Source organism: Lonchura striata, chromosome 7, assembly GCF_050655825.1.
Source record: "Lonchura striata isolate lonStrDom1 chromosome 7, ASM5065582v1, whole genome shotgun sequence".
NCBI lineage: Eukaryota > Metazoa > Chordata > Aves > Passeriformes > Estrildidae > Lonchura > Lonchura striata.
The window spans coordinates 24,361,730-24,378,950 of NC_140709.1; the positions used below are offsets into that span (position 1 = coordinate 24,361,730).

General features: G+C 36.3%; 1 protein-coding gene across 6 annotated transcripts in view; it reads right to left on the reverse strand.

Annotated features, from left to right (window-relative positions):
* PDE1A (phosphodiesterase 1A) overlaps positions 1-17,221 on the reverse strand; it is a 144,967-nt gene that overhangs the window by 55,286 nt on the left and 72,460 nt on the right. The window contains exon 1 of one of the 6 annotated variants that reach the window (XM_021531328.4): positions 15,369-15,636. The exons of the other annotated variants lie outside the window; for them this stretch is intronic. Within the exon in view, the coding sequence (XP_021387003.1) occupies positions 15,369-15,424 (56 nt within the window). The 5' untranslated portion in view covers positions 15,425-15,636. Of the gene's footprint in view, positions 1-15,368; positions 15,637-17,221 lie in introns of those variants that run through there. 6 annotated transcript variants of the gene reach the window in all.

Below are 17,221 nucleotides of genomic sequence, written 5' to 3' on the forward strand. Positions count from 1 at the left end.
CAATATCCCTCATGTGTCCCTTCCAACACACCTAACTGTGATTCTGTGATAATAATATATTTAATACATATATATACTATATATTATTTTCATTGTGTGCATACAATATTTGATTGGACCTAATTAAAATTTATAAATAACAAAATTACAGTGATATCTGAAAAAAATTCATAAACTTGGAAAGCACTGTTCTATCATAAAACCATTTTGGTGTTTTTCTACATATTTCTTTGGCCTAAGTACTATTATGTTCAAATGTGTAAAGATAATTCCAGCAAATGGGGTTTTAAGACCAACCTCCTCAGTTCTCTAAAGCCTTAATTCAATTCAAATTAGCCTAGCACATGCAACAAATAAGGCTCTTAGCAACCATATTTACCTGGCATTTTACACAGTGCATTGCATATCAATGGAATAGAAAGCATTGCATTAGAAAATTTTCTCAGAGAAATTAAGTGGGCAGACGAAATACTCTGGGAGCTCATCTCCTCCACAGAAATAACCATACATAACTTCATCCACTTCAGAGGTACCTGCAGGCTGAAGGAGGCTGTTCACAGCCATCTCCTGGGGTGTGTGCTGCTCGCTACTGCACACAAACACACACACAGCCCCTCCTAAGCACCAGTGCCAAAATGCCCAGGTGGGTCTGGCAGCATCAGTGCCACTGCTTGCAAATAGCTGTAGGGTGTTTCTGTCACTTCCACTGCTCCCTCCATATTTTACTGAGCACATCTCTGAATCACACTTTCCAAAGTGGGAGCATAAATAAAATCGAAAACTTGTTTTCAAATATACAAAAATAAATTTGTAACGCTGCACAGCAGGGGACCAGGCTCTGGTAGAACATCAGCTTAAAACAGATTAAAATCCTCCCATTTCCAGTGGTTCCTCATTATCTGGGGCAATAGATCAGATGACAGGTATTTGGAATAATTTTTTTTATGCCTGTAGGTGGAAATTAGTCCCTGGGGGAGCCTTTAAGCCACAATGATCTTGCAATATCTCACTGCATAGTCAACAGATGTAACAGTCAACAGATGTAACTAGCCCTGTGGGTATAGATCAAATTCTAGGACGAATGCAGAACACAGTAACAGACCAGATCATTTGGAAACACTGCACAGGCAAATGTAAAGTGATTCAGAAGATATTGCAAATTCACAGAAGGCTACAAGTGACCTTCTCTCATGTATCACCCTTTGTGAAGATGTCCTCGGGAGTCCTTAGCTGACCTAGTGCAGATCTATCATAGAATCAAGGGATAATTTGGTTGGAAGGGACCTCCAGAAGCTCTTGTTCTAGACAGAGCTAACCTCAAAGATAGGTATAACTTCAAATTTAGATAAAATTACTCACAGGTATTTCTGCTCAAACTTTGAATGCGTGGAGATTTCAAAAACTCTTGGAAAAAACAGTTTAAAGGGTCAATCAGCCTCATTGATGAGCCCTGGTGCATTATGTTTTCACAACATCAAAGTGGAATGTCCTTTGTGGCAACCTGCATGCCCAAACTTTGCTGTGCAGTTCCAAGAAAAAACTGTCTCTGTCGATGGCACAGGTCCCCCCTAGGAAGCTGGAAACAATAAAATCCTTCCATTTTGTCACAGATCAGGCACTTGTCATGTGACACTAATGAAGTCTACCCCAGATGTTAGAAAAACTGACTTCCAACACAGCAAAATTATTTGGGTTATAGCACTATATGAATGGTCTGAACATACTCAATGTCTTCTGCATTAAAGTGAATAGCCACAGGGCTTAGGAACTGACATTTCGTAATGAAACTAATAATTTAGCAAATAATAAACATTAATTTATAAGACTAAGCAACAAGTGTTGACACACCCACAGTCCCCCATTCCACAAGACAAAGAAACTTATGAAAAGAACAAGGAAAGTTAATTTAAGAATAATTATTTCTCCAGCTGTACCAGGAGGATTTTTGTTTGTTTTCTTTTAATTGTCATAAATTGAAAATGGACATTAGAAATACTATTTTAAAACCTGAAGTGTTACTTAAAACCAGAAGTAATTGTATTACCCAGCCTATGAACTGTGCTACTAAGAAATAATAGACTGCAAAGAGAAAAAACTGGAGGAGCTATTCTGTAAAAGAGAAAAAAATTACTATTTGAAAAGGTTTAAGATGCAAAGAAAATATTATGCAGAACTAATGAGATAAAAAACATGAAAAAAAAGATTATGTATCTCAGGACACCTGAAAACTGCATTATAAAACTAGCAGCCCCAGTCTGTAAGGGAGAAAGAGAAATCTGCAATTAATAAAGGGAGTGGGTGGAGAACCATCTTCTGTCATCTTGGGTAAACATCATTAACAGTGCTGTGGGATTAAATGCTCTTGTGGACAATCCAAATGCACTCTGCTCCCATCTCTCTTCAATAATATGTCTGTGATCTTACTGGGGTCCATGTTTCCCCAGTCCTCACCTCTCTGTGCAGCTGATGCCACTGTCAAGCTGTGGACAAAAATCCTTCAGGCCCACCCAGCAACATGGGAAAATCAGAGGAAGAAAGGATTTTACTGGGAGATGAAGAAGCATTTCTTGATTAACAATATCATAACCACAACTCACTTGTTTCAAACTTCCCCACTAAAATTCCCCCATGTTTGAACTAAAGTTTTGTTAAATCTACTGTAGCTTTCTGGGGTTATATCAAATTAACTGAGGATAGATTTTGTGATGTTATAATATTTCAGAAAGTTTCCTAAGACAGTTTTGGTAACTACAAAGAGGAAAAAGAAGAAAAAAATTTAAAAAGGTAAGGAATCAGTGATCAAATATGACTTTTTGCAATGTCCTCATGAGAAAGTCTTCTATGGAACCAAGGAAAATCCAATGAGAGAAGTATGTCTGAATAACTGAATAACTGTCCTAAACACAGGCCAAAGTGCTAACAAAGAAAGGTGCAAGGATGGCATTACTTAAGAAGGGAGATTTTAAAGTAGAGAGGCAGACAACCTGGAAGATTTCAATTTCAGATTAAATTTTTCAGCTGCCACTCCTATTTCCAAGATAAAATAAATTACTAGTAATCACTGAGAATAAATCAGTGTTAAAGGTCCAGCTTAGGAGTCTTTAAGAACCAGAAGAGGAAAATTCAGCCAGGAGTTAACTTCTGAAACTGAGAAAAAGGCCCTCTGCCTACTTTCCCTGAACTGCCTTTATTTGCCTTGTGAGTCTCCCCACCACTGAGCATTGCAGAGAAACAGACTTACACATCTGGACTTCACTTAAAACTGTTTTGGAAACTTTGAACAGAAAAAAAAAAAAAAAAAAAAAGCTGGCATTTGCCACAGATCCTATTAAAGGGGAAGTGAAATAAATCCTTTTCCTGTTAAGGGAAAGTGTAAAAACTAAACTGTAGACTAACCTTGCTTCCTTCTAAATTTTGAAATTAGTGAAAGTCACTTGAAGATGGGCAATGAACACATAGGTAATTATTTGAAAATAATAAACACATGCTATTGTCAATTAAATAGACATAATTATTAATATTAATATTCACAGTGCTGTTAAAAAATTATCTGTGTTGGTTAGATCAACTCCAAGTTGTAAATCATTATCTTCCCATGAACTAATTAAGAAAAGCCTAGCTGTGACAATTGTGACAATGTGTGAAAAAGTTCAAGGACATAAAAAAGATAATTTTTTCTGGAAACAAGTGTTCCATGTTTGAGCTATTTAGTATTGAACAATAAAATTAAGTGGATTATTGTAAACATTATTATAAAAGAGATTTGACCCTCTAAATGAACATCACAAAGTAAAAATGGGTTGATATTTAATGTGAAATTAAAATTAACGAGGAAGAAGGTAACAATATCCTGGAAATATGGATTGTTAGTTTAAACATCACTCGTTTTTGAAAACTTTGGGGAAGGGGGACGTTTTCCTCTAAAGCTCTCTGTAAATTAAAACCACAAACCAGCTTTGCTACCTGTAGTGATTCCTGTAAGATCAGTTGAATAATTTTCATCTGTAGAAAGCATTGCTCACTCAGGAGTTCCTCAGCTTTCCAAGGCAGAAGTTACATCCTCACCCAAACATGAATGCTCTTAAAAAGGGTCAATATCCAAGAAGTCCAACTCATGAACAATAAGTAGTTCAGCTAATCTATTAAAAATAGCCCCATCCCACAGTCCAAGTTGCTTTAGATACCTGTTTGAGATTCAAGAAAGTATTTGAATAAAGAGGAATACAAAACAGAAACAGCAAAACCACATCTTGGGAAATCACAGCAAATTAAAAATATCACTATTTCACTTGAATTCTAAAATTCCCTATATGAATGGTCCAAATTTCAATTATTGTTATGTGAATTGGTATAATAGGAATTCTACATGCTTCTATTAAGAACATACATGTATAAAATAAAGCATTGTATAAATACACCATTCCATCCAACAAATTCAAACAGATGAGGTTCTGAAGAAATATACATAGTATGGTAGCAAAGATTCAGAAGTGATCCCTTTGGATTGCCACTCCTGTTCCCCTGCTCCTACCTGCAGTAATGAAATGGCCAATTATCCCAACTTCAAGATGGCTAACCTTTCCTTCAAGGTATTTTACTCTGTCAGGGAAAATCAATGAAATATGAAATATTTTGCCCAGCAAGGTAAGGCCAGCATATCAATGGGGAACAAGGGTTAGAACAAGCAGCTCTCAACACAGACCTTAATGTGTGTTTCACTTCCTTGAAATCATAAAAAATGCAGCTCCTAAAATGCAGTTACCTAATATTTCTTCTGATTAGAGGGGTTCTGAATAAACTCTTACGTGGAGAAATACAAGAAAGTGCTGCAAATATGTCTTATGAACTTACTTCTCAGCCACTGCTGTGTCTGAGCTTATGCACAGGAAGTCGTGTGGTTGCTAAGGGTTTCATGAATCACATGAATTTCATGATTATTTTAAGCATTTAAGTGGTACACACTGATCTGTAATTATGATTCAGTTATTAGAAAATATTGACCATGCTGGTAATTCAGACAACATTTTGATATATCAAAACTTGAATCCCATATTGAAGAATTGAAATAGAAGTTGTGCAGCTATATAGCAACACCAAATTTTACATTCTCTTAATGATAATACTCTTTTTCATGGTGATATAATTGTCTTGGCTGTTCAAATATTCTTTTTATGCAAGATGAAATGGTTTTCCTTCAGACAGGCATTCTCTATCAGGCTTCAATTCATTTTACCTTATCCTATAAATTTAATATTTACCACTCTAATACTACACAATTATTGTGTCTCATTTAGTAACAGGTTAAACAAGTGTTAGCAAAATTCCTACATTTGCTTTAGCACCCAGCTGAAATCACAGAACACCATGGAGTTTTACAGGTTTTCCACCTGAAACCAAAAACCAATTTAAGGTCTCAAATGCATTTTTTAACTTTTGCATAATTCTCAACAAACCTAATAAAACAAATTTCAACTGCCTGAGAAGCCACCAGTGTCATGACCCCAGTGATACTAAAGGTCTGCTATTTGCAGCACTGTAACTTTTCACCATCCTCCATAATCTTCTCCAGCTACACTGGAGAGACGCCCCAGAGGAGGAGGCTTGCCTGGGTCTCTGGTACTGCTGCTCTTCCCTGCTGTCTCTCACACCTCCCCAAGTTACTCAACCTCTCCCAAAAGTCACTTTCACCATTACATTCATTATATGTCATGATCATGAATTCTCACACATTTGAATTTCTCTGACCATCCTTTGTGCACACCCAAGCTACAGAATGAACTTAGCCAAGCTTGAAGTGTCTTTCAAACTTTTTTCTCACATTTACTAAAGAACCATAATTATTACTTATTTGGTTCTGCTATCCAATTCCTTTCTGGGTTGAAGCTTAATCAAAAATCTTCAAACTTCAAATTACTTAGTATTTATAAACATTTTCTCTATCTATTGTTAGATCCAATAAGTAACCAACTATTCTCCTTACCCTAAACACTATAACTCTTTCTACTGTCTCAATGTCTATTTCCATTATTTGACATTCCCATTTCACAATCAATCCATGAAATCAAAGACAAACAAATATACATAGGAGTGATTTGGAAATTGAAAATTATTCTTTTAATGATTTTTGCTAAGTATCTATTTTTGTCTGAAGATTGAAATTTAACCCACAAGGTTTTCCTGAATTCTCTATACATTATATAGGGTCCTAGCCAAAAATATTTCATCTTGAAGTTGCCAAACACTACAAGATGTTTCAATGTCTTAATCATGAACTTGCTGAATTCACTATCAACAAGCTGGGAAATCAAATGTAAACTCCTCATCTATCAAAAATCGTGCTTGAAGATGATGGCTGACCTTTGATATGTTTAACTTATTGGAACTATTGTGATAAGCACACAGAAAAGGCACAAAGCTCTTATTTCCAATAATGCTTTAAAAAGCTTTATTTTTCCTACAGACAGAAGCTTTGAGCACAGTGATCAAAGCTGCTAAAAGGCATATTATCTCCTTCAGTCCACAGGACCAGAAAATGTAGGCTGGTACATGTTGATACTCATCCTTTTAAAAGGGCATGCAAAGAAGTAAAAAAGTCTTTCTAGAAATATTGATAACAAGCTACCATATAGAATCCAACTGAAATTCTTTGATTTAAAACTGCATTAACCAGAACTGGTAACTTTGTACTGAAAATATTTTGTATGCTAATACTTAGAAAATATATTGCTGTCATTGCTTTTGAAAGCCTTTTTGGTGCAATTTTGCAGCCATTAAGGAGACAAGATTGGTAAGTGTTCAGCACTAAAATAATGTCATTGCCCAATGATTAAATCTTCAACTATGATCAAAGGATCTTCAACTGTGACAGCACAAGAATCCTTTCCGCTCCTTGATAAAATAACATATGAGCAAATAATACAGGAATATTAAAAAGACAGCTTGTTCTATGATTTCTATGTGGAATCAAACTACAGTAAATACTATATAATTGGTATATAATTAACATTTTTATTTTTCTGAAGCAGAAATTAGAACCAGGACAGAATGTCCTTGCTGCAAATAAGAGGTCAACTTTTATAAATGTGGCTAAATCCTAACAGCTAACAATTCTGGTGATTCTTAAATTTCTTGCTTAATAGTTACAGATTTTTTGAGACATCAAACACCTGCAAATGTAGAATCTTTATCCTGATAAGTAATTTGGGGACTCTGTGCCTATTTATAAATTACTTTATATTTGTTTCTGACCTGCTGACTTCCTTGGACAGAGCATGAAGTATTTTGTTGCTTAGTTTGCAATAGAATCACAGAATTATTAAGGCTGGAAAAGACCTCCAAGATCATCAAGTCCAACCTTTGGCCAAACACCACACTGCCAGCTAAACCACAGCACCAAGTGCCTTGTCCAGCTGTTTCTTGCCAACTTGCATTTCTCTCAACACACACACAGCTGAGAGCTGATAACATATTAACTGAACAGAAGTTACCTGAAGGCCTGTATAAGAAAGCAGTAGAGAAAAAGAGGTTTTTGAAATGGCAGTCCCCATGCTCTAAGTACATTGTCAGATGTGGTGCCCCAGCTATTACTGTGCAATCCATCCCATCTCCTTTTTCTTGGAAAAGTTGCCCCACCTGCTCCCATGTCTGAAAGCACAAGAGTATGGGTAACAACATCTCTTCAACCTGCTGCTGTCAAAACAATCCAGTTTCCCTTCAAGGCACTTTACATCAGTTCTACTGAAGTCTTTTCACACAATCAGATGATCCTGTGCATGTACAGCTGTGCTGTCAGATGAATCAGGGTAGTTGGTTCAGCTGGACTAACAGATAACACAATCACCAAAATAATCCTACTTTGATCCAAGCTCTCACTTTTCAGTGGATTTGGAAGTCGTCCTTTCCTACTTATAACTAAAGACTTGAAGTACTAAAGTATAAAAGTTTTACTTTTAATATATAATCACACCTTCCAGATGGGATGACAGAACCAATTTATCTTGAATTTTATTTTTAATGTGTATCATGGGTTCTGAGGAACCAAGTACAGATCTGTATTTCTGGGATAAAATTGTAAAATGTAAAAATCCCAAATATTTTCACTATGAACTATTACAGACTATTGCGAAAACTCATTTAAGAGTTATCTTAGTCTGCCTAAACTATTGTAGAAAAAATACCACCACCTTAATTGAGATGTCTTTTCTACTGAATAATTAACAGCTTCAACAAATGTATTTTCACTAAAAAAAAAAATTCATTCAAAAGACAGAGCAAGACTTAAATGCTTTAGCACAACAGCTGTAGTAATTACAGTACAATTTTGCTGTAAAATCATTACCAGCTCAGTGGTTCTGAAGAAAGAAGAAAGTACATGTAATGTATATGGCAACGTAAAAATATGAATAGGGTTCTTATTTAAAACTGCAATACTGCAATTAAATGTAGGGAAAAAATAGGAGATGCTAGAATTCAGCACTCTATGCTATGTGTGAAACTAACTTCTGGCATTTGGAATTGTTAAAAATAAATGTTCTGCTGAAGAATTGCCTAATAAAGTACTTCAAAGCAGGTCTTGGTAATGAGAAGTAGAACATCAGATTAGCTTAAACACTTGAGAGCCATGTAAATGTTTTAAAGAGGAAAGGATCAAGCAGGTGAACCTTTTCCCTACATTCTGTAAGAATGGCCTGTTTATATACACTTTACATATATTATAAGCAGATTAAATTGAAAATTTAGAAACTAGTTTTCAAATTGATCATGACAATATCTATAGAATATTCATGATCAAAACAACATGGATCATATTAGTTGCTAAATTATACACTGCCCCATTACTTTCTATAAGAAGGCTTAAACTGGTCTCAAAATTAACCACAGAACTAATACATCCACCAATGTTTAATTACTTGTGAAATGGCTTGAAAATATTCTGTTTATCAGAAAGAGCTTTCAGCTGGAAAATTACTGGGCTTCTAGCTAGAAGTTGTTTATAAGAAAATTTCAAACCCACCTTTTAATTAACCCACCTTCTATCCTTAATGTCTGTCTCTTTTGAGGATGCAGAAATTAAAATGTGACTTCTTCAAAGTGATGACAGTACAACATCCCTAAATGTTCTTCTCCAGGGGTGTGAAATCTAACCTGAAAGGTTCAAGTCACTTACCGTCATGACTAACAACATTCCCAAATTTTACTTCATTTTTCATAGCTCTACTGAATGAATCACTATCCTTCAGTTTCTCTACAAAGCATTGCCATTCCTTTCAAGTTAAAAGCTTGGTTATATTTTAATTTTAAAATGGAAAATCAGTCAGTTCTTGACTTAATATTATAATGTTTACACATTTACTAAGGAAGAAGTCTGTGTGTACAAAAGCAAAATAGGTAATAAAACAGTTTCTTAGAAAGTGCAACTACATACTATGATTTTCCTGTCATATTCTCAAACAATGCCTTGTTTCATTTTCCATTACTTTTCTGATCCTTTACTGCAGCATATTTTTAATTGGAATTCTCAGTTTCAAAATCAAGTTACTCACTTCAATCTAAAATACCATTACTCAGTACAGAAAGCCTGCTTCAAGGAGAATAGGCCAGTTTTAATACAGTAGCAAACAGTCCAGGCATTGATCACAAAGGAGTGCTTGAAGAAAGATCATAGAGAGATAATACAGCAAATTCAACAGCAGTTAAATTTCCTAAAATTAATGCAAATGAGAAAGTGCCTTGTCCAGTAGTCTCCCACCAACACATTGGTTTCACCTGCCGATATCTACATGATGCCATGAATATGCAACGCAGGATGTTCTTGGATGGAGGATGGAGAAAGGGGACCCAAGTGCAATGCTGATGAACAGCTCGGCTCTGGTCAGTGGGGATGATCATGTGTGCCTTAGCCAAGCACACCTCAAAAGTAAGAGCTCAGGGTTAGCGAGAGTGTTCACAGTCTGTGCAATTTCACTCTGGAAAGACAATGTGAAAATGACAGTGAATGAGATGGATCTCACCATTCTGGTCAGCCACCACACGTTCCTAGGTCAGCCAAGGGTGGAGGCTGCCGGGCTTGTTTGGCTTGGACCCGCAGGGCAGGGCCTGGCCACCTCCCGTGCAGGGTCTGTATGCTGGCCTTACCCTGTAGGCCTTCCTCACTTATGTTCCTTGACACTTTTGCTCCAAACTGAGTCTGGCCTTCTCTATTTTCATTTCTTGGTGTCTGGCTGAGGTTTTTTTCCTGCCATTCAACTCCCTGAAGTCATGACAAAGTGGTGAACTGAAGAGTAATGTCATTAAGTGGGCATTTTCATTCACCTTGCCTTTCGCCTACAAAATATCCTACACATAGCTGTATAGCTCCTATAGTGAGGAATTTTATTAATACACAGCTTCAGTTTAAGTTTATAAGTACTGGTTGATAATTTTCCCCCCATATTTATCTACAATATGAAAGAAACACCCTTGAAAGTATATAGCAGTCAAGTCACAAGGCAGGGCAGCTTGCTACATATCAGTCTTCTGAGTCCAGCTCTAGCAATGATACAGGATTTTCTGTCAGGCATCACAGGTCAGAATTTTACCTGGCATGAAGCTCACAGAACACAGAGGAGTTCCATTAATTTACATGAGCACACGTGCTTTCTATCACATTTTGGTATAATGGCATGAAAACAATAAAATGAATGTTTTCTAAGTGAAGACTATCTGCACTTTTATTTTATATAAAAGTTTCATTACAAAGCCATTAACAACTTCAGTTATGAAGACAGGCAAGAGTCATCAGAGAGAGAATTCATTAATACCCCGTGCATATGATAAAGATGCATGGATTAACAGTTCATGAAGGATATTTTACTGCTGTCACCAGTGACGCACAGTTCGTGCTTTAAATGCACTAAATTAATTTGCAGTGCTCTTCAGAAACATTTCAGTCCTGAAACCACCTAAAGCAGCTGAGCCAAGTGACTGGTGCCAGTAAGGCAGGACTCTGGGACTTGCAAGACACAACAGCTCTCCCACACACAGAGGAGAGATTCATTATACAAGTATTTCTCAAACAACATGAGTACCAAGCTGTCTCTTACTATACCCACATCTACATATCCAGACTGTAGGAACTTGTGACTTAACACTAAACTTCACTGGGAAGAACCTTCCCTTTCCTTGCCCCAGTCTTGTTATATACCAAGAATCAATTTGATGAGGATAGTTGGTTTCTGTTGAAATGCTGGAGAGCCTCTTACAACCTCCAAGTTCGAAATTTGATACATGCCAGAATGATTTTGAAATTACATGAAATATCCTTAGAGGAAAACACATCATCTTTAACAAAATAATTATTTGATTTTGTAATCTTTTAATGCATGCACCATTTAACTCCTACAGGTATCTACTAGCAGAAGGTTTAAAAAATATGTCTTAAACTAACAGTTTCAGGTGTCCCATAAAGCAATCAAATTTTCCTTTCATTGGTGGTAGAAAAAATGCTACCTTAAGCCTCACTGTGTTTTTCAGTAACATCCCTTATAACAGTGTAAATGTAATACATGTTAGGCCTAGATCTGCTTTGGAAATTATAATTACTTTTTCTTTAGATTTACTCCAATGTCTTCTTGTGATAAATAAGGTTAGTTTTGAGTTGCCTTTCTGAATCTTGTCAGCACTTCCCAATCCCACATTTGCACAAGTGTGGCACTTTTCCAAAATATATTGTCTCCTAAATCTTATTTAAATAGAAAAATCTTTAAACAGTATTTTGCAGACCTACATCAGTGAATTAACTTGGAATCTTTTCTTTTATAAATAGGATTATAGGAACTCCATAAAAGTCAGTTAAGAGAATTTTCAGACCTTTTATATGTTTTGAATTTTAAAAAGAAGATAAATATAACATGATAATCCTATTCATTATGGTTACGGATTTTCTATTTATTAGACTTGTCATTACATTTGACTAGCTGCTCATAATCATTAGAAATATAAACACTGCTTTAAGATGGATTAATGGTGTTGTGCTTTCTCTAATAATAACAAAAAGTCTCAGTAGTTACTCTACTGTTGGATTACACACTGTAATTATGTGATCTGTAAGAACATCTACAGCAGCCTCCAATAGAATAGGACTACTTTTATTTAGCTACTGGATTTTGTTATCCTCCTAAAATTTAAAATGAGAATGTCTAATTTTGTACTAATGTTACAGTGGTTCTCCTAAAGTTACCTGTTTCATGCCACATTCAGATTTGACACAATTGTAGTATTTTACATTTATGTTTACAATTAAGGCTATAGGCATTCATATAACTTAATACAGAAAACAAAAGCACAAAAGCTTTGCAGACCTTTCAATATATCCCTGGAAGAAAACAAAAAAGCTATTTCCAAATAAAATAGATTTCATCAAGTAGGCTATGAGCATGAATGTTCTTCTCAAGCAAAATTTCACTGAAAATTGCACAGTATCAGAAAAGCTTTTGGGTTTGAGTAATTGGCATTTCCTTATGAAAAGTAAGCCTGTATATTGCCAAAAACCTCTTATCAGTAGAGCACAGAAAGTGGAAGCCTTTTGCAGTCACTTTACTTTTTTTTTGAATGTTCAGAGTGGTACATGACAGAAGAAGCACTTTATGCCTTCAGCAGCTGATTCTCACATGCATCATCTGATAAGGGCCATCTGATAAGGACTGTTCTGCTGCTCCACATCACTGAGTACACGAGACCCCTGCTTAGCTGACCTATTCTGCTTTATCAGGAGAACTCTCAGCAGCCCAACAACAGCCCCAGTCTGCTCCTCATTCCCTGCCTTACTGATTTGATAATCTGCCCCATGGACTCTCAGACCAGGACACCAGAATGGAATAAGAGTCAGAATGTCCAGCTATGAAAATAAGCATATTAATTCACAATTCTGTAGTTTCTTCGTGCACATAATTAAGGCAATTGACTCATCTTTTCATGGAGGAGCAGGTAGTAAAGCACTGACAGAGAAGGAGGAACAGAAATCATATTTGTAAAAATTCACAAGGAAAATAAACGAACATATAAAGTTCCCATTTATGTTCCTTTTAACAAAATTAAATTTCCTCTTACATCTAAGCAATAAATTATTATCAACATTATTTTAAACCACTGTGAACATGTTTTCAGCTCCAAAAAAGGATGACAAATTTCACATTTTTTAAGTTCAGGCCACCTCGAAAAAGAGCTATTTGCAAAAGAATATATATTCATTATAACTATAATACCACAGCTAGTTCAATTTCTAAGAGAAAGAATAATTATCCCCTTCAAAGTTTGATCTAGTGCTGCATTTGACTCTATGGAGCCAACTATACTGGACACAAAATTGTCATCTCAGGACAGCTGTCTTATGCTGGAAACTTTCATCGTGCATGGAAGTACCTGACCTAAAGATCTGCTCAACCCAACAGATTCAGATTTCTGCCTTTTATACCTCTTTCACAGAAATACAATAAATATTAATTATTATATTCAGCAAATATTTTTTATGTATTACCAATGTATATTTAAAAGACAAATATTCTAGATTATTGGATGTGTTATAAAAGGTAAAGGTTCTGGAGAACTGGCCCATGATGTATTTACTATGTGGAAATTGTAAAGATTCCTGAAGGCAGAATGCAGATTTTTGTTCCTGGTCTGCTCAGTAATTTTTGACAGAATGACAGAAAATTTCAGTTAATTTCTTTCTCTCTAAAGAGGCACACATCAATTGAAAATATCTATAAATATCAGAAAGAAAGAAACACTGTGTTAAACTGCTTGAAGAATCATAACTGGCATGGTGCCAAAAGGTCCCTTGAACATTAACCTATTGATACAGAGAGATGGCCATTGGCAGCTGCAGAGATCACAAAGATGGAAATAATTGGGACAAAACCAAAACCAAACCAAACCAAAAGGCCAAGAATAAAACCCATTGTCACAGTAAACCACCAATTTTCTTTTCATATCTTTTCTTTGAGACATGTTTCTACGTATTACTGCACAGGATGCACTTCCAAGGAATTGCCTATACCTAGTGTACTGGAGGAATTGGCTTCCTCCCATGACCCAGCAAACAGTGCCAGAATTTACTTTGCTGCCTGTGTGCTTTCTCAAGTGAGGTCAAAGGAAGGGAGCCAACCTACAGGGCAATCCAGTCTGCCTTCAGGTTTGAGGCTTGGCACATATTTCAGCTCTTGGTATTACATTGAAACAAAACCTTAAATGAGACTTGAAAAAGTGTTAACAAAACAGATACTTAACTGTAGGTATGGGGGGAAGCAGCATTCATAATAAAGCTATTATATACCTAACTGCTACAAATACCTATCTCAAGACAGGAAATGCTTAAGGAATAACAGAAATGTCCCTCTTATACTGATTTTGCTCTAAATACTAAACATCTAAAGCCATACCACTAGTTCAGTCTGCAACTTTTGTAAGTTCAAAAGCCCTTTCACTGGGAATGCTCCAGTCTGGTTTTCTGTCTTGTTCTCTGAACTAAAAGGAAAAGCAGTGTAGGCACAGAATTTAAGGAGAGGATTACAATCTGATTAAATGCACACAGAATACAACAAAAGAGACAGATTTTCCATTTCCAGCAGCCAAAAAACCAAATCAACCTCTAAAAAGCTGGTTAGGTCATCTGCAAGGCTTTCTATATAGTAAAGAATTGAATTATGGTTTCCTGTTCCATTATTTGTTGTCTTTGGTCACTACCCAGGTTCATGGAAAAGTTTTCAAAGTAATGTTTATCCCTGAAAAAAGAAAATTCTTGAGAGCTACAAGCTGGCTAGCTCCTTTAGAAGGAAGAAGAGGATTTGCTTAATGTAGTTCTGGCACACAAAATGTAAATCTGGTCTCAGAAAGAGATGCAGTATAATCTAGTCTTTTGCTTCCTTCACAAATTGTATGCTGCCAGAATTGACAGAAGACTTTACAATCCCTGAAGTGCAAAGCCTCCTGTGCAAAAATATACATGTTCATTTTTAGTTACCGGCTTAAAAAATTGTATGGCTTTGTTTCTGTAATATTGTGAACAAGACAAATTTGGAATGGTCTGTCATTTATTAAAGTTCCTGTCAAGAAGAGCAGCTGCCTAGCCAGAGCACTCAGAGAGGGAGAGCTCAGTTCTGTACATTTTACCCACAGCAATTACGTGTGCAAGCAATTCCATTAGCAGCCAGAGGAAGATGATGTAATTACAGATTTGTGCAACTTGGCCTCAGAACAAAACAAAAACAAAACCAGGAGCTTAATTAGTCATTTTATATATTAATCATACAGCATGCCCAGAAACAGGAGGCTTAAATCAGCTCTCGAAGACAGGCATCTTGCTGCAGTGGAGATGCCCTGGAGTGTCTCACCTGGTCGCCAGCTGCTGCTCCAGAAGAGCACTGGTGTCCTGCTGGTCCTGGGTCATATCTGCCAGCCCTGGGTGGATGTCTCAGGCACCCTTGGGTGTCTCAAATGGCACTAGATACTGTATCTGAGCACTGATGCAAACCTAGGCTGTCAGTTCTTTACAGGTAAGCAGACACACGCTCCTTCAGGCAGAAGATACTCAGTTCAGAAATCACTGAAATCTACTTGAAGACAAGCGAGAGAAGGGTTACATTTCTTGGAGACAGAGAGTGTGTGGGATGGTGCCACTGCTGCAGTATGACATAAAAAGCCTGGTCTCATACATGTGTCGTGAGGAGAACAGAAAAAAGAGAGAAAGCCAGAGACAGAGTAAGCACATATATACTGCAGTTATCTGACATGTCAGGAGCACAGTCACCCCTTCTTTGTATGATTCCTCACCTTTTGTGACTGATTATAACCTGATTTAGCAAAGGACTTCTCACCATCTCTACTGCACCCAGGTTTTATCCCACTTCTCAGTCAAGTGTGATGCTTAAGTAATATGAATAGGAAAGTAACATACATTCTTAACACCACATACCTTTTACACCACCAGAATGGTACTAAAGCAGCAGAGATTTAGTCCACCTTCCCTGCTGGGCAAATAACATACTGGCTATAACATAAATGGGAACCAAACCAATCAGATAAAATCTATGGTGATGTTTTTGTTTTTTCTTCTCAAATCAGCTCTGATCGCCTATCTTGGACTCTATTTTGTAATCCAGTTTATAAATTAGCAGGTCTGACTACCAGGTTACCCAGGGAACATGTCAGTGCTCCAGTGTAAGAGCTCCCACCTCCTCTTTCCTGTCTCCCAGTACTAAATCTTCCCAGCTGCTTCCCTCTCCCTTCCAAACCAGGACACACACTGTGGTTCCCTGGGGAGAGACCAGCTGAGATTTTTTTCACTATCAGCTGTGTGAGATGGTACCTGACCCCTCCAATATGACTGATATCACTGCTTATCACAAACAAAGCAGGAATTCAGCCTTTCACCTGTCTTTCTCTTGGTAGCAGTTCATTTGACATTAAAATGCCTTGAAATAATACCAATCTATTTTCATGTGAGGACAGAAAAGGAACTAAATGACAAACTTGTTTAAATGTGATGGTTATCTCAAAGCCAATTTTCAGAAATGAGCTAATAATAAAAAGCTACATAAAATGAGAGTGTCTTAAAAGATAGTTTATCAAAATACTCTATATTGAAATAATCCAAAAATATAATGGAGAAATGGTTTATCATGAACAAGCACAATTTTTAGGTCTATGATTTTATGTGAAGTCCAAAACATTTAATTTGCAAAACAATAATATTTTTAGAGTCCAATTTGTGTACTGGACTTTGAGACATATATTTTTATGTTGAGCTAACACTTATAGTTGGAGAAAAAGAATCAGCATCTGATAAAAAAACAACTTAAGTCATTTAAATGGCTAGTTATCAAAATTCTGCCTGCACTTAATGACACTGCATCTGAATTCCTATTCTAACTAGGACCACAGGGATTTCAAAAGTCTATCTGACAGGAGGTACACGTTTTAGCTTTCTTTAGCTCCAGTTTCCTTTATAAAAAATTACAGACAAAAATTTATGTAGGACACTTTATACCACAGGCCAGTAAGAGGAATTTACTAAACCAATCACAGAAACTTTCCTAAGATCTTTCCATATGTAAAATTTACATCCATCTCATCACTCTCCCTGCTATTTGCCATGACCATGGTACAAGTACCATTATTTAAGGGATGATCAATAATGCTTTTCTTTTTTCCATTTTTCCATTTCCCAATGTTCTAAAAATCATTA